At 52.3% G+C, this 21874-nt stretch overlaps 1 protein-coding gene across 1 annotated transcript; it reads right to left on the bottom strand.

Moving 5' to 3' along the window:
- On the bottom strand, positions 8582–21131 carry RAP1A (RAP1A, member of RAS oncogene family). Its single transcript, XM_021376845.1, has 9 exons — positions 20990–21131; positions 19799–19868; positions 17201–17284; positions 15738–15806; positions 14736–14792; positions 14242–14382; positions 12455–12598; positions 9901–10016; positions 8582–9240 (listed from the first exon to the last, which is right to left on the bottom strand). Exons 3-8 carry the CDS (start codon positions 17255–17257, stop codon positions 9930–9932), a joined length of 555 nt encoding a protein of 184 aa, XP_021232520.1. The 5' UTR covers positions 17258–17284; positions 19799–19868; positions 20990–21131; the 3' UTR covers positions 8582–9240; positions 9901–9929.

The raw sequence follows: 21874 nt of genomic DNA, 5'->3' as shown, positions 1-21874 counted from the left end.
CAGCACTGCCCATTGCTGCCCATTGACTCCCATTGCTGTCCACTGATGCCCAGCACTGCCCATTGCTGCTCATTGACTCCCACTGCTGCCCATTGCTGCCCATTGACTCACATTGATGCCCATCACTGCCCATCACTGCCCAGCGCTGCCCAGCGCTGCCTGTGCCATGGGCCCGGGTCACTGTGTGCAGAGCTCTGGGCTCTCCCAGCTGGTGCCCTGATTTCCAGGGCTGCTCCTTGCTCTGTCTCCAGGCTCTCCCATCCTAGGCAGCGCCGATGCTCGCAGCGTGCTTCCTGCAGTCAGATGGCCTCCAGAAGGCTCACAAATGTGCCTGGAATTAAAAAGCCTCTATTTTCAAAAGCATTTCACAGCTTGCTCTTACAACAACGAGGTGGGCTGACACTGGGCAAGAGGAAGGCAAACAGGGGCAGTGCCCTCTCACCCCCCCCACAGCTCCCAGTGGTCCCATGCTGCTGTGCCCCATGAAGCAGAAAGGCCCCTGAGTGCAAATGGAGCAAATTTAACAATTTCCCCTCAGTTCCCCTCATATTGAGTCCAGTATGAGGAAAGAAACCGATTGCCGTGACCGTTTTCTTCACGGCCCAGTGCTGCTCTGTGCACTCCTACACGTTCCCCGTCACCTTCCTGGAGTTACTGCCCATCAGCAGAATCCCTTCTCCCCCTTTAAGCAGCGCTCCCAAGAACTGAGCCGTGCTTTAGCACCCCTGTCTCTGCAGATGAGGGTATGTTTATCTTCCCTTTTGTTTATTGGACCCACGTGGCATTTCTAATCAAGAACTGGAGCTCCCTTCCAGCTGGCGGGCAGCCTGCGCCGGTCTCACAGAACACATACAAACCACGTTTTGGCACCAATTTGCCTCAGCCGGGAGCTGTGCCATCCCCACTCAGCTGCAGGGGATGGGGCTTTGCCCTTGGATTAACCTGGGGACGGCCCCGGTGCCCGCTCCTTTCCCTTCCTGCAGCCCTTGGGGTTCGCTGCCCGGCTGTCTGTGCCCCTGGAAGGAGCAGTTCTGTGCTGACACGGCTCTGGGCTGGCTCGGGTTTCTTGGCCTTCACCGAGCAGGAGGGCGGAAGGAAGAGGGAAATCAATCCCCCAGGCAGAAAGGCAGCCCAGGGATCTGCTCCTCCCTGGAGAACCACGATTCCCAGCGCTGTGAATGCCGGACCCCAGTGCAGGCACTGGTCCCATTAGCAGCCAGAGCGGCGATGTGAGATGGGCCCTCCCAGGAGCCTCCCTGTGCTCACACTGCCGGGCTGGTGCTGGCGGTGTGACATTTGGAACCCAGAGCTAACGAACGTGACGTGCTGTCAGTTTTAATTAGGCCCTTTGCTCTGCCTGTGACAGGTGAAACCTGGAGTTGAGGCCCTGGAGGATGCACAGAGAGGGGAGCACCGGGAGTGGCTCAGCAGCACGCAGCAGAGCAGTGCCTTCCTCCCTCCCATTGCCCAGCTGAACAGCCCAAGGGCCGCTCCATCCTCTGCCCTCTCTGTACCAACCTGCTGGGACCGAGTGCTCAGAGCACTGCCTCACGAGGAGCACTGCAGAACGCCTTCACTTCTGCTCCAGATGGAGGGCATTGCATCGGGCTGGAGGCGGAATCGAGGTCCCGGGTCACCCCCCAGCGCAGTGGCAGCGGCGTTGGCTGCGGTGCTGGTGCTGGTGCTGTGCAGCTGCAGCTCTCCCCGCTGCCTGCGCCGGCTCTCCCCGTCCTCCTCTTTTCATTCCGTTCCAGCCCCATTACAGAGAGGCTGCACCCGGAGGCAGCTCGCCAGGCGTTTATGCATGCAGCTGCCTGAGCTGAATGCACGCATGTTAATGTGTGGAAATGAGTCGGGGCCACTTCTGCACCAAGTTTTCTGCTCCCTGGATCGAGCCCACCAGGTCTTCTGGGCTGAAAAGAATTCAGGGGAGGACCTTTGTGCTTCCTGCTCACCCGGTCTCTGTTGGGCACATCGCGGAGCTTCTCACAGAAGCAGCGCCGTGCTTTGTCGTGCACACCCCTCTATTTCCCTTTGCTCAGCTGCAGCTGCTCCACAACAGCTCGAGCTCGCGGGGAAGGCCTCACCCCCCAACCCTGCAGCCGGAGTGACCACCACCCCCAGGTGAGCAGCCCAGAGCCGAGGGCTCGCTGTGCAGATGCCAACTGCTGCCAGGCATTGGCTGGGACCGCTGCTCCTGTGCCATGCGTTGTTGCTGTGCGGGTGCTGTGCCCCTGCTGTCCGCGCTTCCATCTCCCCGGCCCAACCTGTCACTGCTGCAGCACGTCAAAGGTACGCTGCCCCAGCTCTCTACTGGAGGGGATTACGTTCCCAGCGGGGGCTCAGGTTTGGGTTTTTTTTTGCCATCCTATGATTTAATGTGACAACTGTAATTGGATGTGACGCGCCTTTGCAACAATTCGCTACCTCGGAAAATCACAAACAAGCTTAAAATAAAACGGAACGCGCAGGCTCGCATCTCCCTGTGTGTTGCAGCTGGAAAAATAAGCACTGACTTAAGGAATTCTCTGTGCTTCCTTTGGGAGAGAGCGAAGTCACGGACACGATACTATAAAATAATAATGCAGATCCCGGCCCTGCAGTGAGAGCTGTCTGGCCAGATGCCTGCACCTTCCCCGAGCCCCTTGGAGTTCGTAGCAGCCACGTGGGAGCAGAGATCTTTGTGCATCTCCTAATGGGCCGAGGCTTCAAGTCCCTGCCCTGACACGAGCAGAATTAGGACAAAGCCAACTCTCAGCACTCAGTGTCCTGAGCCATCTAGATTCCTCTGAAATTAAGAGAGCAAAGTCAACCTACAATGGCTTTGGAAGTGAAGATGTACATTTACTGAGCCCTCTGGTTCCAAACCGCTACGCCGACACTAATTAACCCTGGCACACCCAGTAATTGGCTGCCCCAGAGCCTCCCGAGGTGCTGCGAGCAGAGCTGTGCGTGGGGACAGCCCCAGCCCTGGGGATGGGGATGGGGAGAAGGGGCTGCAGCAGTGGGCAGGGAAGCAATGAAGAGGTTCCAGCACCGCTGGGCTTTGCCCTCACTGCAGCGCCATGGGACAGGCACACGATGGGTAAATGCTCGTGTCAGCGTGGTGCAGGCGGCCAATGATGGCTGAGCCGTGCTCACCGCGCAGGGACCGTGCTTCCCTTTGGGATCCCCAGCTCTGACCCCATGGAACCTGCACCATGGGAGCAGAGCCGGGCACAGCCCCACGCGGTGCCCCCCCACCCCTCCCCAGGCACAGACGGTGGGGAAAGGGTTAAAGCAGGAGAACACCAACGCTACTGCGCTCATCTTGCTCGCTGCGCTCACCTCATGACGCTATTTAACAGGATGCCCTCTCACGGATTGTAATTACTCATATAATTGGGGAAGGAACTCGCAGCCCAGCGCTGCAGGGTGCACGAGTCTCAGCTGGGAATGACGAACCCGACCCTTCCTGCAATGGATGGAAGCGGCTCCTCTCCCAGGCAGTGCTGCCCCTGCACCCCTCAGCCCAGGGCTCCATGGCACAGGGCTGCCCCAAGCCCAGGGCTCCATGGCACAGGGCTGCCCCGAGCCCAGGGCTCCCTTGATCCGACGGCCCCAGCTCTGCTGCCGTGGAGAAAACTTCTGACCACCTGGCTCCTCCATCCGTGTATGGTTTTACTGAAGATGATCGCATGCAGCTGAGTAAAATCGGGCCGTGCCCCCCCCCCCCAGTCCATGCTTGTTTGGATTCTTCACCCGCTTTTGTAAGATCCTGATTGAATTAGGCTCGAACAGTCCCAGAGGAATGTTTAATTAATACTATAAAGCAACAATGGGCTGATGAAGCAAGTCTGGGCAGCTGCCATGCGCGGGGCGTGTGGCACTTGTTGGGGGCGAACGTGTCGGGGGAACATCATCCCACGGGCCTCTGTGCCATTTTATCCCTTGTTTTAATCATCTGCTCCAGTTTCTCTCCCCTTTGCGCTCACTCAGGCAGAGCAGAGATGGAGCTCGGTCTCTCATTCGGAGCAATTGCAGAGTGAAAGCTCTGAGCAAGGAGCCCTTCCACCCCCTCCCCCTCCCCAGTGCGGGGGCTCTGGAGCAGCCCAGCAGCAGCTCTAGGCCACGAGGGCCCTAAAAGTGGTCCAGGAATAGCATCCGGGAGAGCCCCGCAGCAGAAACGTGCCCCGGAGGCAGCAGAGCAGCACGCAGGCTGAGTGCAGCGTGGGGCTCTGCCCGGAGCAGCAGCGGACGCGCAGCTCCTGGGTGGGATGCAGCACACCATGGGCCGCCATCGAGGGCTGCCCCCTCCCCATTTGGCTCCTGTAAATGTTCTCAAATGGTTAAGTGATGCTCTCACTGCATCATGGCTCCGTGGCACTGGTTTGAGGCCAGCTGCTATTTAAAAGATCCTTCTTGCTCTCAGAAGCTTGCTTGCAACCTGAAGTAATTGCATTTGCCTTGGGTTGAATTCCTTTTGCAGCTTCTAAAAATAAGCCCCTGATTTCTTCTGTTTTCCACAGAGCATCTGTACCAAGAGCAGCAAGCAAGCGCGGAAAGAGACGTGAAGGAAGTGGAAGCGGAGCAGCAGCCAGGTGAGAAAGCAGCAGCCAGGTGAGGAAGCAGCCGCCCTGCATCCCCTCGTGGAGGAGCAGCTCAGCTCAGTGCAGCAGCAGTTGGCCTCGTCCAGGGGAGAACCCCCAACTGCAGCCCCCCATGTGGCACCAAGTGGGGCTGGGCGCTGTGGGGCTGCTGCCAGAGGTGTAGGGGCCCCGGGGGCGGAACAGGGTGTCTTCTTGGCCCCAAACGTGACTGTTTCAGCAGAGGGCCAAGGCAGGGGACACTGCTGCAGGAGAGCCCTCCCTGTGCCCTAACTCTGCTCTGTGCACCCCTGGTTACGCTGCACCTATTGGCGTTCTGCAGATCAGTGGTGACTGGGTGCGAGGTGGCCAGCGTTGGGTCTCCCTCGTTTCCAGCAGCTTCTATCACAGAGGAGCTGTCCCACGGGGGCTCCTGCGCAGCCGCAGCTCTCAGGGCACCGTGCTTCAGCTCTGCCCTGCGCTGAAGCCATGCTGACGCAGCAGTGGCACTGCCCATTTCCGAAGTGAAATGAAGAAACGTAGCGCGATGCGGGCAGCCCGTGGCCTCCAAACGTTACATCCACACACACACACGGGAAAGGCTGGGGTTCATTGGTGTGGGGATTTGTACCGACGTGGGCAGGAAGGGCAGCGGGGCTGCTGTCACTCAGCTGTGCCATCGTCACTCCCAACAGGTCACAGGAAACCTGATTGCTCTGGAAGGCGCTCAGGGCAAAGAGCAAAACCATCGCCGAGTTCCACACTGCTGAGAGGAGCACGGCTGAGGCTCCCGCTGCTTTGCGTGGCCGTCCCCATCCCGAGCTCACGTCTTGGTCCCTGTGGCACAGGGTGCTCCTTGGGAAGGGCTGGGCTCAGCCTCGCGCTGCGCAGCTCTCCCAGCTGCCAAGAGATTCAGGAACGCTGCTCTGTGCCTCCTCCTCCTCCTCCTCCTCCTCCCCTCTTGAAGGGGCTGAAGGCAGCGCTTTGTTGGGGAGCGGCCCGTGGCTGCCCCATAACGCGTGCAGTGTGCTTGGCCCTGTGAATTTCTCCTTTGTGCCTCAGTCCGCCGCCCACAGCTGCCGCTGCCCCACTGCATGGGGCCAGAGCCCCCCCAGCACAACGGGCTCCTTGTTCGCCCCGTGACTGAAGGAGCGGCTTTTGGCCTTGAACACTGGTACCACCCAAAGAAAATGCCATCGCTGTGTGAGCGCAGCACTGTGCCTGGAGCCGGCACGGCCGAGGCAGCAGCACCCCGGGCACTGGGCTGTAACTGCAGCCCCAAACCTCTGACAAATCACTGCCCCTTCCTCGGCTGCTGCTCTGCTGGAGCACAGCCCTGTGCGGCCGGGGGCAGAGGCTGTAGGACCCTGCAGACATGGGGACATCATTCCGTGCTCTGCGTCTGCTGATGCACAAACGCTGCTCCCTGTGCTGCGCTGAGCTGATGGCAGCAGCACGGCCAGGAGCAGCCACAGCAGCACAGCTCGCGGCAGGGCTCATTAGCCCAGGCTCAGCCTCTAATTAGGCTGTTCCTGGTGCTGCCCCGCACACTGGCAGGGAGCTGGGTTTGCAGGTGATCGGTGCTGAACCACCACAAAGCTCTGCTGACCGCCTGCACTGGGAACCAACCCAAACCCAATTCCCAGAAACCCCGGAGGCACTGAGCTCACTGAGCTCAGAAGAGTGCTGCTTTTACCACTGGGCATTTTCATCCACCAGGTCCCAGCCAGTTTCCCCAGAGCAGCACTCGCCCTCAGTCCATCTCAGCATCCATCACACCCATGGGGTCACTGTGAACGGCCTCAGGCTCCTCTGGATAACATGGGAAGAAGCAGAGCTGCTCCATGTGAGCTCAGGGAGGGGGCAGCCATCAGCCCCGGGGGCCCTGGGGATGGATGCAGGGGATGCTCCGCTGAGCACAGCGCAAGTGAAGGACGCGGAGCTCAGCTCTCCCATCCCTGTACCCCGGTGGCTGGGACAGGGCCAGGCACGGCCTCATCCTCCCGCACACAGCTGCCTCAGCGTGGGGGGAGCAGCATGGGAAAGTGCTGGGAATGGGCAGCGTGTGCCCCAGGGACCCCGTGCAGTGCAGCCCCCCCTCCCCCAACTCACAGCCCTTGCCTGGAGCACGCGTTCCCACGAGTCGCCCCGAGCGTGCACAAAGCCCCGTGAGATGGCACAGCTGCTTCCACAGCTGGGTGGGGGTCCTGCCCCACGCACAGGGGCCATGGGGACAGCGCTGGGACGGGATGGACGGGGCTGAATGTCACCGCAGTGAGGCGCAGCAGCGTGGGGCTCCGGCTGATCTGCACGGCCACATCCAAAGCCCTGAGAGAAGCAGGAGAACAGCCTGTACTCACACACAAAATAAAAAATGAAAGCCCGGCTCTTCACCAAAAGGCCCGCAATAGAAATTAATTTCATTTCCTTGGAGTCGAGTCCTGGCAAAATAGATAAAAACGCTCATTAGTTTTAATGATTTTTGCAAAGGTCAGCTCCGAACTCCACATTAATTAAGTTTCTCATCCTGCTGCCGGCTACAGCGGTGCCCCCGCGTCGCTCTGACCCAACCCGCAGGGAAACGCCATCCAAAATAACCTTTAGAGAACAGAGAATGAGATAAATACAGCCCGATGGGAGTTGGAAGAGCAGGGAATTGGTACAGACAGCAGTGAATCACTTGGGCTGAATCTGGGCTCAATGCAAAGCAAGAGCAGCACGAGGGCGGTGACTTGGGGGCTCTGTGTGTGGCTCAGCTGCAATTGTAAACGCGCTCCTCTGCTCGGAGCCAAGCGTTACTTTGCTTCGTTGGGTGAAGCAGAAGCACGTGAGGGTACTCGGGGAAGATTTTCTTTTCCATTTCTCTTTAGGACACTCTTCAGTAAACACACCTTTAACCCCATGAAGCATTAAACACCGAATGCTTCGGGGCAAATCCTGTTTGCAAATCAAAACTACGCTGCATTCACCAGAGAGCAGAAATGGGGCTGTTGTGCTGCACACAGGAGCCAATGCGTGCACCAGCAGCTCCAGGAATAAGGGGTGGGAGCTGTGAGCAGGAACTAATTGGGGGACCCCAAAGGAACCCGCCAGGAGCGGGGGACCCCAAAGGAACCAGGGGACCCACTGGAAACCAGGGACCCCAAAGGAACCAGAGGGACCTCAAAGGAATTGAGGGAACCCCAAAGGAATCCAGGATCCCAATGGAACCAGGGGGATCCACCGGGAATCAGGGGGATCTCAAAGGAACCGGAGACCCCAAAGGAACAGGGGAACCCACCGCAATTCAAGGACCCCAAAGGAACCGGGAGACTCCAAAGGAACTGGGGGGATCCTGCTGGGAACCAGGGACCCAAGAGGAATCGGGGGGACTGCAAAAAAAAAAAATCAGGGATCCCAAAGGAACCAGGGGGATCCACCGGGAACCAGGAGACCCCAAAGAAACTGGGGGGGCCACTGGGAACCAGGGATCCCAATGAAACCGGGTGGACCCCAAAGGAACCAGGGACCCCAAGGGAAGCGGCGGCTGCGGGCCAACAGCGCCCCCTGGCGGCAGAGCGCGGCACCCGGCGGACGGAGGGCGGGTCTCTACCCCGAGCAATCAGCGCGTACACTAAAATTACTTTATGACTAAAATCTTTGTACTTTTAGTAAAGATAACCGACCTGCAAACACCGCGCTTCGGCTCCTCCTGACAAAGGAAGGGCGGGAGGTTGCGGCGAGGTGCCCAGCCCAGCGGCTGTATGCAGGCAGGCTCCACGTTTCCATCCAGTCTGGTTGGGCTGCGCCGAGAAACCCGGCTCTGGTCAACGCCAAGCTGCACGGATCAGAGACAGGCTTAGAAAAACTCACCTGGAGAAGAAACTTCTCAGCCCCAGTTCCCAACAGAAGCACGCCACGAACCCGGGAAACCGTAACAAAAACACAGAAACAAAATGAAAATGTACTAAAATTTAATCATTCATAAAAGCTGTAATTTAATCTGTGACAGTAAAACACAAGAAGCAATATTAGAGTTGGTTTAGTATATTATATATATTTGCTTTTAAAGCCATAGAAATCAGTTATCCCAGGTTTTTTTTTTTTTTTTTTCCTATAAAAGACCCATTTTTCCAAAGCATTATGCACAAACATCTTTAATTAGAATATAATGGCAGAATGAAAATAATGATATTCTGTAACTTTTAAATATAAAATGAAGTCAATGACTCAAAAAGTTATTTGTCGCGGTGAGTTCAAAGGGAAGTCTCAGATAATATATATCTATAGTTACAGATATAAAATAGAACGGTGGAACGTTTTTAGTGCTCGATGGGGAGAAATTACAATATAAGGGTCAATATGAAATTTTAATTATAGTAGCAATGTCTAACATTTGAAATGCGTCCATGCTCCTTTGTATAATCATACACTAGAGTCAATTACGTTTATTTGTCACATCTGTTAACTGCTATTGCAAAGGAGAAATGCTATCGTCTTAAATTTCTGAGAGATATACACAGAGCAATTTCTTTTTTTCCAGGGACTGTGTGCAAACCACTTTGAGATCTAAATTCTTCTCGTCGTATATAAAAATAGGAGAAGCTTCTTCGGATATGTCGCTAATTTCCGTAAGGTCGTGACGTTGGGAACGCTGGCACTTTCCATTTAGGCAACAGTTCTTCATTCCTGCAATCTAGGAAGAGAGAAAAGAACTGGTTTGAAATGCTGCGGGGTGAGGGCACCGTGCTGGTGCTCCCAGCCAGGACCTGCAGCTGCAGCGAGCTTGCTTTCTTCCAGCAGTGCGACGGAGCAGCTGTCAGCACACTGAGTACCCTGCCAAGATACACAGGAAGATTATTTATAGCATCCGTCCAACCTTCGCTGGTTTTTGTTTTGTGTCGTTTTCCTGGTGGGCAGCCCTTGAAATCCACGTCCCACCCAAACCCGTTTGCAATTGTCCTTGGACCGGGCAGGACAGCACGGCGAGTCACCCAGCTGCCACCGCATTTCAGCAGAGAATAAGAAGGAAGCACAACTGACCCAGGATGGCTCCAAGCACAGCGTCACAGGGGAGAACCTACGGGAGCAAGGAGGAACACTTCACCCATCCCCACCAGTTCCTGCTCTGTCGCAAGCCACGGCCCAAGCAGAAGGAGGAAGGCCGATATTTCTCTGCCAGATCCAGCAGTGGAAATGGTTTTCACTCAGAAAAGGCCAACACGGGCAGCAGATCAGCAAGAACTCTGTATTTCGGAGCAGACAGAAGGCAGGGGAGCGGAGGGAAGGGGAATGAGCCCTGCTGGGAGCACCCAGGGGGCAATTATGCCCGGCCTGCACGTGAGACGTCGCTTACCTGGCTCAGAGCTGCTGCGCCACGGGCCTCTAAAGCAGCAGGCATGATTTCTTTTTAGGCTTCTTCTTTTCCACTGGTGTTTTTCTATTTATCTGTCTGACCAGGTCATAAAAGATCTGAAAAGGAAAAACACAAACTGGGTATCAAAATAATGGACACTACGCAAGCACCGAAATCAGGCAGGTTGGCAACATGATGCTCTTTTCCTAGTGTCTGCAGTCTTATAAGTTGAACCAATCCGCTTCCATTTACCTGAACACACTCCTCAAGCAACTGCTTATTAAACAAGAGTGCACAGAGCTCCCGTCCACGTGCAGAAAATAAGGGAGCCCCTTCTGGGCCCTCTTCCCTGGCTTCACTGCCCCGCTGCACAGGATGCATTCTTAGTTTTCCTCGTGGCTGTTTGGACTGGAGCTGTCAACCCCTTCCTTCTGATCTCATTTGCCTTTGGTGCCTGATCTAATCTTTTGAACTTATTAATAATGTCAGCAAGGGAAAACAAATCATCTGCTCTGAAGTGGGACTCTTCCAGAAGGAGATGATCACAGAGGCCTCCTTTTGCTTCAGCAACAAATTTCTTGTGGACACTTTTGCTGCCATTTGTTTTTTCCCAGTAATAACCCATTTTCTAGCAAAATGAGCTTTGCCAAACTGCCTGGAGCCTTGGTCATGGCACTGAGCAGAACTATTTCCACCTCCAGAAAGCCCCACCCTTCTCCTCGTTTGCCTTCTTCCTTCCTGCAGTGGCTGATTGCTCACAAATTCTGGTTGATTCCAAGGAAATTCAGAAGACGAAGAAACAGGTTGTAACAGATTTCGACGCCTGGATATTCCACATTTTCTGCCTTCTACGTGCATGAAAGCAGAAGTGCCCAGCTCGATAGCTCCAAACAAAGTGAACCCATGCTGCCTTCATTGGCTCTGGTGTAAAATACTTTAACAGCACCTGAGCTGCTCCTGCCCCTCCTTAGCTAAGCTTCTTGATGCAGCTTCATCCTGCCAGATCCAGGTAAAAGCAGCAGTTCACACCCTGATGCTAAAAAGTGTACAGATGACACACAAAGGTTTCTGCAGGAGAAACCAACCAATAAGAGGCATTTTCTATTCTGATGCAAAACAGCTTTCCATCTTTAAGCCTTTGCAAACAAGAGCCAAAACTATGAAGGGAATCGCCGTGTGCTGGAGGAGCACGTGGCAAAGGCCCCGAACATCTCTGCTGGCAGATGAGCTTCCTGCAGTCCCATCCCAGCAGTGGGAGCTCCCAGCCCTCCCCGCAGTGCTGGGCATGGCACAATGGCTGCCAGGAGGACGCTGGGTCCGGGCCAAAACCCACTGCTCCTCCTTATCACAGTCTCCTAAACGGTCCCAGTTATCTCCTGGCACCGAAGCGGCCCTGCTCAGTGGGGTCACCTTAGCATTTGTGAGTGGAAAGCTGGCCCCCAGCCCTGTCAGATAACTCACAGCAGAGAATAAAACCTCGCTGCTGGATGGCAAGAGCCACGTGACCCCGGGCACACTGACGTGCTAAGGTGTTTCTCATTTACACACGGGGAACTGTGCAGACAGATGTATGTTTGGACACGGTCTCAGCAAATTAGTGGCTCAGCAGAGGAGGACTGTGATGGGATGTCTGCTTGAGCAGCCCAGGGGTAGCAGGAACGTGAAAACCAAATACTTTCAAAACCAACAGCCAACACTACGCAACATGTCAAGTAGTTCAGAGGAGGCCCCCGAGATGAGAGGAGGTCCCCGAGGCTGGAGAACCTCTCCTATGAAGAAAAGTTGAGGGAACTGGGCTTGTTCAGCTTGGAGAAGAGAAGGCTCCGGGGAGACCTCATTGTGGCCTTCCAGTACTTGAAGGGAGCATATAAACAGGAGGGGGAATGACTGTTTACATGGGTAGATAGTGATAGGACAAGGGGGAATGGTTTTAAATTGAGACAGGGGAGATGTAGGTTGGATACTAGGAGGAATTTTTTCACACAGAGGGTGGTGATGCACTGGAACAGGTTGCCCAGGGAGGTTGTGGATGCCCCATCCCTGGAGGCATTCAAGGCCAGGCTGGACGGGGCTCTGGGCAGCCTGGTCTGGTGGCTGGCGACCCTGCACTCAGCAGGGGGGTTGAAACTCAATGATCTTTGAGGCCTTTTTCAACCCAGGCCATTCTGTGATTCTGTGAAGAAATACAATGGGGCATATCCCCATTTGGAATAGCAGCAGTTTTCTTAAAAACGTATACGTTCCAGATCAAGTTTATCTAAGAGTCACCCAGCTCACTCAGGACCCTCTGCTGGCTGTGCCCTCTAACACAGGCCACAGAAAGCATTTACATGGAGGTGTCACCCACTCTTTACAGACAAAAAGGAGCAGATTTCTTTAAAACAGACAGGAAACAGTAACTAAAGAGACCGCACCTCCCACTGCAGCCTTGTCTAAGCTCTTCTGAGGCTGAAACTTCTAAATCTTTCTGACAGGGAAATATAAGAAGCACCGCACGCTACTCTACGTGGCATTCATGTATAAGTAACAAGGACGAGGAGCAGCTCACGCTTACCTCATTAACATTGATTTTAGACTTTGCGGACGATTCTAGAAAGGCACAGTTACACCACTGTCTTGCTAAGTTCTGACCCTGTTCTTTGCCGACTACGCGTTCTTCCTCCAGGTCACATTTATTGCCAACCAGAATCATTGGAACCTGGAGAAGAGAAAAAGCAAGAAACGAGACGTGTTAGCAAAATAACACACGGCACGGGCTGCCCGAGCAATGCTGCCACTGAAATGCAGCTGCATATTCCCACAGCCCCAGCACACGACCACCTGCCCGTGGCATCACAACGCATACTGCATCACTGATGTATTTTACGCACAGAGGAAAGGCCATTCACCACAAATAACACTGGAACCATCATTAATATTGAGTAGTTGATAATAATTGAAGTTTCCACCTAATGAGCACCTGGCAGCTCAGCTCCCGAAAGGACATCGCTTCCAATAAATAATCTCATGCCGCATTAGAATCAACATTGGGTGCATTTTCAACGTATCCAGCTTACATCCACGAGGCAGATACAAGCAAGTCATCTGCTCCAGAGCACGGTGATGGGCACCAGCCCCTCTCCTCCATCCTGTTTCCCTTTGCTATGCACAAGCAGGAAAAAAAAACCCCAAAGAACTGCTGCTGATGGGCGTGTGCCTCGTCCCATTTCCTGAAGCATTTCATTCTTTGAGCAGAAAATGAGGAGTTCCCAGCTGGGAAATAAATCACGATCCACTTCCTTTGATCATTTCCAACGCGCTGTACGTTTTCTAATGCACTTGAAACTTAGTATTGGTAGTCTCCCTCTCATTCAGCTGCACTCAACATTAATTTTTTGTATTTAAAACAGCCACGCCGATCAGAAAATGATGGGAGTTTTATTTTTAAGAAGCAAGTTTTACTTCTTACATCAGAAAGCACAAAACAAGTAAGGTCAAAAGCTCATCTCACATCAGAGAATAACAGGATATTTACAACCACATCAGCCCAGTTCCCTCCCTTACAGTCTTCTAGACACTTCAGAGAACTCCCAAACTTAAAGAGGTGCTGTGAACACGCTCAGCAAATAGAAGAAGAAAATGAAGATGGGAAACAATAGGAAAAAAGTGCTACTTAGTTGATTAATGGTACAGATCTGAACGACATGAAACTTTATAAGGTTATTTCAAGAGGCAGTAATCACCATGGAGCAGAAAGCTGAAGGAGAACAACTTGCCCTATCACTTCCTATGTCATATGAAGACTGGATTTTGAACTTTGTTAGGCAAAGGTTAATGGTCTAAGTGCTGGGATGTTAAAAAACGCATTCTGAAACTTAATACAGGAAGCCCAACCAAGTGGAAGGTTGCACAGAAGTTGAAGAGGTCCCGAGCCTTGGGTTCAACAAGTAGCACCCCCTGGCACAACACCCACAAATGCATTTTAGTGACTGAATCATTACTGGCAAATTCAGCAGTTATTTTTCCTTAGTTTGAAGGAAATAAAGCCCTGCTAAAGCACAGTGAAAGAGGAAAATGCCAACACTAGAAAAGAGCTAAAATGAAAAAAAAAAAAAAAGAAGTTGTTTCTTCAATTGACTCCCACCACTTTGCTATCACTTCCCATCCAGACCGTCAGCTTTCCAGCAAACTCGAGATGTAGCACTAAAAACAAGTAATGCAAAGGAATCCTTCTCCAACACAGAACTTGGCTCTGCAGTGATGAATGTTCCTGGAAATAAACTTTGCTCGTGTACAAATTCCCACGTGCTTCCTTGGGGAAATATTCTATTCCCTTGCAAAATGAGACAACGTTTTACTTACATCTTCAGTGTCCTTCACCCGTAAGATCTGTTCCCGCAGGTCCTGTAGGTCGTTAAACGTGGACTGTGCTGTTATTGAATATACTAGTGCAAACCCTTGGCCGTTCTTCATGTAGAGATCCCTCATGGCTGTGAATTGCTCCTGTAATCAAGGAATGAGGAATGCTGTTAACGCAGCGGATGGATGCTTACAACAGAACACCTTGGCTATGGGGACAAGGAGGTGTTACAGTGCAGGGCACGTGCACGTGTTCGGCCCCAGAGCCTGCTCCCAAAGACCTCATCTTTTTGCCTGCGTGTTTTGGCCCCTTGCGAAGTCAACAGACAAAATTATCCCACATCAGGACTTTGATGCAGTGCCCCACTGTTGGGTTATTTAGCAAAACTGTTCCATTTTCCCTGCTCTGTTGCTTCGACGGGGTTATTAAGTTCTACTCCTCGCTTCATTCTCGAGAAAGCAACTCTGGGCCAATTATAAAAAGAGGTTATACTTACTGTCCCTGCTGTATCCAGGATTTCAAGCATACACTGTTGACAGTCTACTTCCACTTGCTGGGGAAAAGAGGGAAGAGAGAGAAACAGTTACAACTAAAGACTGAAATGAGACAGGGGAGAGGAATCTCAGCTTCATTTGTTATTTCTGCAGCAAAGAGCTCTGCGAGCGAGCACCTTCCCAGCAGCACGAGAGGCTCTGCTATCAGAGATCAGCAACACCCCGAGCTGGCACGTAGGGCAGCTCACTTGTGCCACAGGGCCCCTGCTCACACTTGGGTGTAACAAACCTTTCGCTATCTAAGAAGTGCCTCCGATTCCCCATGGGTCATTCTAGGAAAGAGGAATAAATCTAACAGCAGAACTCATAACGGAATTCACGTTCAGTTATCACAGGCACAAAGGCTGCAAGTTTTGTTTTCTGTTTCGGTGTCTTTCATTATGGCAACAATTATGCTAATCTGCAAAACAATGGGTTCCTTGACATCAACCCCAGAGAAGAAAGCAGCACTGTTGGTAGAGCTGCACAACACCAGGGGCAGGGATCCTGACAAGGACTTCTGCTCAGCAGTTACAGCCCTGTGTGCAAAACAGCCGTGGAGACTTTGTATGTGCCTTCAAACAAAGCAGAATTACACCACTTCTAAGAGAAAGCAACAAAGCCATAGGAGATCTAAAACAAGAGCTGCAAGTTGCGTGGAGCAACAGAGGTTAAATTCTCCTGTTAAACAGAAGTAAGAACAGTCTAATTAACAGCATCATTGGCCCTATTATTCCCCGATAATTCAGCTTTACAGTGGCCGATGCCATTGGGTTGGCCAGGAGCTACAAGCTAGTGAAGTACTCTGCAAAGCCAAAGGAAACTATCTGCAGGAGACCTGTGGTTTTACAGATCCACGATGCTCTCAGACACACGCCTGGCTCAGTCTGATAGGCCTTCGTGGCATTATTAATAAGCAGCAAGCCCTGTGAGACTTGAAAGGAAGAGAAACGCTGCTACTTTACCTTTCTGTATGAATCTTCTATTGTTGGGTCATATTTTTCAACAAAAATTCCCTGAACAAACTGTACAGTCTGGGGAGAAAGGAGAGGGGAAAAAAAATCAGGTAAGCAAACGGGCTGTGACAGTTAACACTTGACCAAGGAGCACTTCACCAACAAGGAGCAGCACCCAACTGTTCAACAATGCTGAGAAAATTCAGGTGGGGAGAAATTTTTTTTCTATAAATTACACAATTTTTTACATAAATTAACACAACTTTTAAGTAAAATCCGTGTGGTCTGTCATTTCCTGAGCCACTTCAGGACTGCTGGCTCGTTTTTCATAAAGGATGAGGTCCCCCAAAGGCCTTTCTTTTAGTGCCTGTGACCTCAGAAGAATAAAAAGCACCAAATATGGGAAATGTGAAACTCGGTCAGAGGAACTGGCAACGTGTTCGCTGTGGAAATCCCACATCTCAGTGAAGTCAGAGTCACAGCAGAGGTACTCGGCATTACAGGCAGAGCACAGACACGCTTCCATCCAGTGAGTCTCCAGACACTGGATTTGTATTAAATCACGACAGGAGGAGGCTTCATTCACACCAATGGGGAAGTATTTCTTCCCCACATGATTATTCAGAGCAAATCTGGTCTAAACATTTCCCCTCACGCTGCCATTCAGATGTGGCCCATCGCTGGGCACTCAGGCTCTGTACGTGCTGCACTCTGACTCCCATTGCTCCCCAGTTTTCCTGGTCCCCTGGAAGGCAGAGAGGTTTCTGCAGACCTTTCAGTTTGCTTAAGTTGCTGTGGAAGAACAGAGTCTACCAAAAGCTTTTACTCCTCCATCTTGCAAGGATTAGGATGGGATCTCTGAAAGAGGACGTCAAATTTGAGTCATAACTGAATAACCTTCCCCTCCATCCTTCTGGATTCCGAGGGTGATCTGAGAGCCCACAGAAGCCTGTCCCAGCACAAGTCTGGAAAGGAGCAGGGCTCTCTGCTGTGAGTCAGCTGCTGTCACCCTCCCTGACAAGGAGCAGGGTGTGTTTCCCTCCCAGATAACCTCACACTTGACCGGTTCTTGGTCGTCCTGGCTGGGGTGAGCTGCTTGGCTGATCTGTGATAAACAGGTGACAGAAATCTGTCTTACAAAGCTTTACTATCAGCTCTGCTATGTAAACCTCTCATGAGGAACAACACGAGCACTTAAGGAGTGCAAAGTGCCATCAGCTGCAGCATGGGCTGGGTGCTGTGTATCCACGTTACACACCTGCAGGCAGCAAGCACGAAACGCTGACTGTGCCAGCAATGAATCATCACTCATTTCTTCTCAAAAAAATAAATAAAATAAAATTCACAGATCCTCCAGCAGCGTAGCAAAAGCAACCTGGGTGTCACTGAGTGCAGGTGAGCAGCAGCACAAACATCCCAGCACACCCAGTGAGCAGCATGTGGCAGTGCCAGAACCATTCCCAGCCACTCACCAAGGCGGACTTGCCCACACCTCCGGAGCCAAGGACCACTAGCTTGTACTCACGCATGGTGCGGGCTGCTCAGGGACCGGCGACCTGCAAGGCAAGAGGAGAGCAACATCACCAGAGCACCCCACACACACCTCCAGGACACTTCTCAAAGGAGCAACGTGCTGCTGCTCTCCAGTTGTGTTGAGAATGGGAATCTCAGTGAAGACTTTCCTTGTCCACCCGGATGCTGAAATTTACATGGCCTCTGACAACAGCCCCAGCTCACACCACGCAGAGCAATAACCATCAAAGCACAGATCCACCCTCCTACATGTTCCAATGTCCACATGCACCAACTACACACAATCTCACACTCCCGTAGCGAACCCGACAACTCAGTGCTTCCTTTCACTTTGTCACGGAGCATTTTAATTATGGCAAGCTTTGCCTTGAACTCACTGCCTCCTGGGTTTGGGGTGCCCAGGCTGGACCTGCTGGCCTTCTGCTGTTGGGAAATGATGAGGATAAACACAACCACAGCACAAACACTGTGTGCGCAGTCACGAGCCCCCTCCCCGCTGCATCACCTTCCCTCTGTGTCCTCAGTGTTTTACAGCCATGAGGACGAGACAACGAGGCTGGTGAGAGGTGAGCAGGGGCTCAGCCCCCAGGGAAGGACGTGGGGCAGCAGTTCTCCCCAGGAAGGTCAGCCCGACCCCGCAGCTGCCAAGCGCTCGCTGCTCACCCAGCCAGGGCTGTGCCTTTTTAAGGAAATCTTCCAGCTCCCTGAGCTCGCTGCACTGCACAAGAAAACCTCTCATTCTCCTCGAGATTCCCCGACAAATAAGGCAAGTGACAAAGCTGGCAATAAACATTTTACGCTCTGTTTACATTTGGAGGCAGGCTGGGCTGTCCCGGTCGGGGCATCAGGCAAACAATGACCTCAGCTGCCAGTTATCCTCTCCTCCTTCCCAAGTAAGGGTTCGGAAACACGAACGCTATGAGCCCGGGGAAGTTTCATTTCTCAAAGGCATTGCAAGCCAATGTTGCCACGGGATTTACAGCTGCACCGGATTGGCTACAAATAAAAAGGTGTTCCTCGTAGTTTGATGCAGAAACGCATCGCCTTGTGCACTAACAGCTGCCCGTGAAGAACCAGGGTCGTGGTTTCAATCTTGCTGCTGCCTCCTGCAGCCAGGCTGCCACGAGCCCAAGCTCACTGCAGCAGCAGAGCAGACACCATGCTCCCCTCCACGCTGAGGCTCTCACCCCAGCAGCTGCTCCCCAGCCTTACACGGAGAGCAGAGCCAAAGCAGCACCCAGAGCTTGAAGAACCTCAGGGCCGTTTTTCTTCATCTCTCGAAGCTGTGGTTGCTTAATTTCATAAAAATTGTGAAACGGAGTCAAATTGAAAGGGGTTTTCCAGAGTGACAGCTTCAAATATCTGAAAACAGCGCAAGCAATGTCTACGCACTGGAGTACACTGACAACATTTTAGGATAAGATTCTGGCAGCCGTAAGCTTTTCTGCTCGAAACCTTCCTGGAGAAGTAACATTCACTTCCTTTTATTTCTAAAATCATGGTTTTGGTCAGGAAGGAGAGGGGAATTCCAATCAGCAACACTTTTTCTCTGAACAATCCTTAGAAATTCCGAGGGGGTGACTATTCTATAAACCATCAATGCAACCTATTGATCCCCTCTCTGTGCATCTTTCAAGGTTCCACGGAATGCTCCACCCAAGAAAGCCCTGAAAGTAAATCACGCTACGGGTTAAATATAGCTGTGAACTCTTTCACTTCTTATTTATAGTAAAAATACTTGTGGGAAAGTTTCAGCCGGCAGTAGTACAAGACCGACTTCTCATTTCTTCCCTGCAGTATTTGCTGATTTTTTTTTTTTTCAAGTGCAACAGGAAACCAAGATCCTGAATCGCATGAGCCTTGTTACTGCAGATCCCACATGCCTTAATTACCTTGCTGCTCCTTCACGAGTTTGTTAATGTTACCTGTTTGTATAGCACAAATGCAGTGCTCCAGAAATTACCACGTTCCATCCCAACCAACTTTTCGTTTGGAGAACTGCACGTGCCCACCTCGATGCAGGGAGACACGGAGCATTCATTCCCACCCAGAGCACCGTGCAGCGCAGGAGCGTGCTCTGAAGCAACAGCTGCACTGCAAAGCAGCATGAGATGATGGGCGTTCAGCGCTTCTTTCGATATGAGAGAAGCCTGCGATCACCACGAAGCGTACAAGTTTCCTGTTCCAAGCAACCCTCACGTGGTGCTCACCACGAGAACAGCCACCCACATGCAAATGTAACCGTCCCTACATCACACAAAGGCTGATCACCAGCTCTCGAGTGCCATGTATCTGCAGCTGGTTGGATGCTCTGAGCGATCCCATCACAGAACCGTTGGGGCCGCGCTGTTGGTGCCGCCTCTTTCACAACCAGAAGAAAAAACAACCAGACCGCATCCATAGGTTCACGCTTTGTAACGGTGGATGACATGGGGAAGGAGTGCAGAACTTCGGAGCTGCTTTCCCCCACTGCAGAAACAAGGCTCAGGCGGCTTTTGACTTTACCAGTTGTCAAATTAAATATTAAAAACTCATACCTTGGCATAAAAGATCTCTCATCAGTGTTAACAGCACTACTGAAGGGTTTTCCAGGCTCCCTACGAGGGACTGAAAGAGAAATAAACAAAAATTAATTCTTCAGAATATACTTTTCAGCCAGTAATGTTTGTAAGCATCAAATCCGCTCTTCAGAGCCTGATGCCGGCACACGCCCGCGAAAGGAGGGAGATTTGGGTGAGATGTCGTGTGGAAATCCTTGGCCCGGAGGCGGAGAGGCCCTGGCGCTGCATGGCACAGGAAGCTGAGGGCCTGCTTTTGTAAGAGGGCTTTCCAGCAGCTCTGCACCCAACGCTGCAGAGCCACAGCCACCATGAAGCCACGGAAATCAAAATGCTGCAGAAACAGGTAAGGAAGTCATCGAGATCTCTGCTAAATGTTCTTCCAAAGGCAATGGGAAGCGAGCCCACGGCAAAGGAATTCTTGCTGAAAGCATTTGTGTGGATCTGACTTATACACACCTGGGAATAGGGAATTTCAATGCAAGTGTTGGCCCAGGCTCAGCTGCAGGACCAAGGGCAGGTGACAACGCGGGCACGCAGACTGCACTGCACTGCAGTGCACAGCCCGTGTTCACAAGAACCACAAAAAAAAGGGTGCCAGTGCCCTGCCCCACGCGCCCAGGGGCGGCCACGCACGGGGTTATTTTTACCCTGGCAGCTCAGCACTGAATCACGGCTACTATAAACAAACCTGTTTAATTTTGAGCTTCTAAGTGCTCCTCGTGCCAGCTTTTTCAATTACTACGAACTAGGCCATGAAAAGGTCGTTGTTTTTTGTGGGTTTTGGAGATTGCTCAATGCTCCACCAAAACCCCTACTTTAATCACAGCCACGTTTGCAAAACAAACTCTAACCCATCATAGCAAGGACCAGACCCAGGGCACAGGCAGCACAAGGGGCAGGACACGATACGCAGCCCCACTCCCAACAGGGGCCCGCTGCACACCGTGTTCTGAGAGATTTAATTACTCAATGAGGACGAAAGTCCATTAAATACTTCCCCAATATTAATCAGAGCTGTCAGCAATTACGCTGTGACGACAGGTCAGGAAACACGATGGGAAGAGGGATGGTGGATGGCAAGCAGAGGGTGCTTGTCTAAAAGTCACCCAATTAATTAGCAAATGGTTCTCCCAAGAAGAAGCGAGCCCAACGCCGGCCTGGACTTACCCTGTCCTCAGCAAGGCGGTACTGCCAGCAGTGCCACCGGGGCCGTGCTCATCTCCCTGCCCCGGGTGCAGAGCAACTGCCCCCGCAGTGCTGAGGCTGTCAGCATCAGGAAACCAGGGGGCAGGCAGGGCTGGGAGCAGGCAGCTCCACGGGACTTCCACCTACACATCAGCAAGCTTCCTTCCACGCAATCTGCAGCGTATGACTTCACTTTATTGCTCGTTATCAGCGCAGGATCCAACGCTCGGGTAAACGTATCTGACAGACTAACGTTACACAGCCCAGCCGGGGGGTTATTTCAGACGCTGTGGCAAGAATCTCACACCTCTTTTCATGAATTTAAACAGGAAGAACATTTGCAGTTCCACCGACTGCTGTCAGCATCAAACTAGCAGCGTGAGCAGCACGCAGCCAGCTGCACCGCAGCAGCTCCCTCAGTGGCTTCTGTCTTCCTAAATGTAACATGGGCCGAGACTGAGCTTATTTCTGTTCAAAACAAGGGACCCATTGCCATCCCAGGCAGGAACTTGCCGAATTAACCTATCTGTACTTTGCTAACGTTGCTGGCAGAGAGCGGGGCACGCGGGACAGTCAGCACACGATGGAGGTCTATGCACATCCAAGGACCAAAACCAGCCACAAAAATGACACGTGGGTCTGTGCAACAACAACTGGGAACTGAGCCCAGACCTGAGCCAGTCCCGTGCTGGAAAGCAGTTTAATGAAGTATCAATTGATGAGCAGAGAGCGGAAAAGTGTTTCAATATCCTGGTGTTTCTGAAAGGGAACTTCCACCAAGAATTCAGAACCTCGCTCAAGAGAAGGCAGCAGCTCCCCAGTGCCACACCTTGCCCAGCTGAGAGGCGATCACCATTCAACAGTTTA

This window comes from Numida meleagris, chromosome 25, assembly GCF_002078875.1.
Source record: "Numida meleagris isolate 19003 breed g44 Domestic line chromosome 25, NumMel1.0, whole genome shotgun sequence".
NCBI lineage: Eukaryota > Metazoa > Chordata > Aves > Galliformes > Numididae > Numida > Numida meleagris.
Note: the sequence above shows the minus strand (reverse complement) of the source record. Positions and strands in the feature narration are given on the sequence as shown.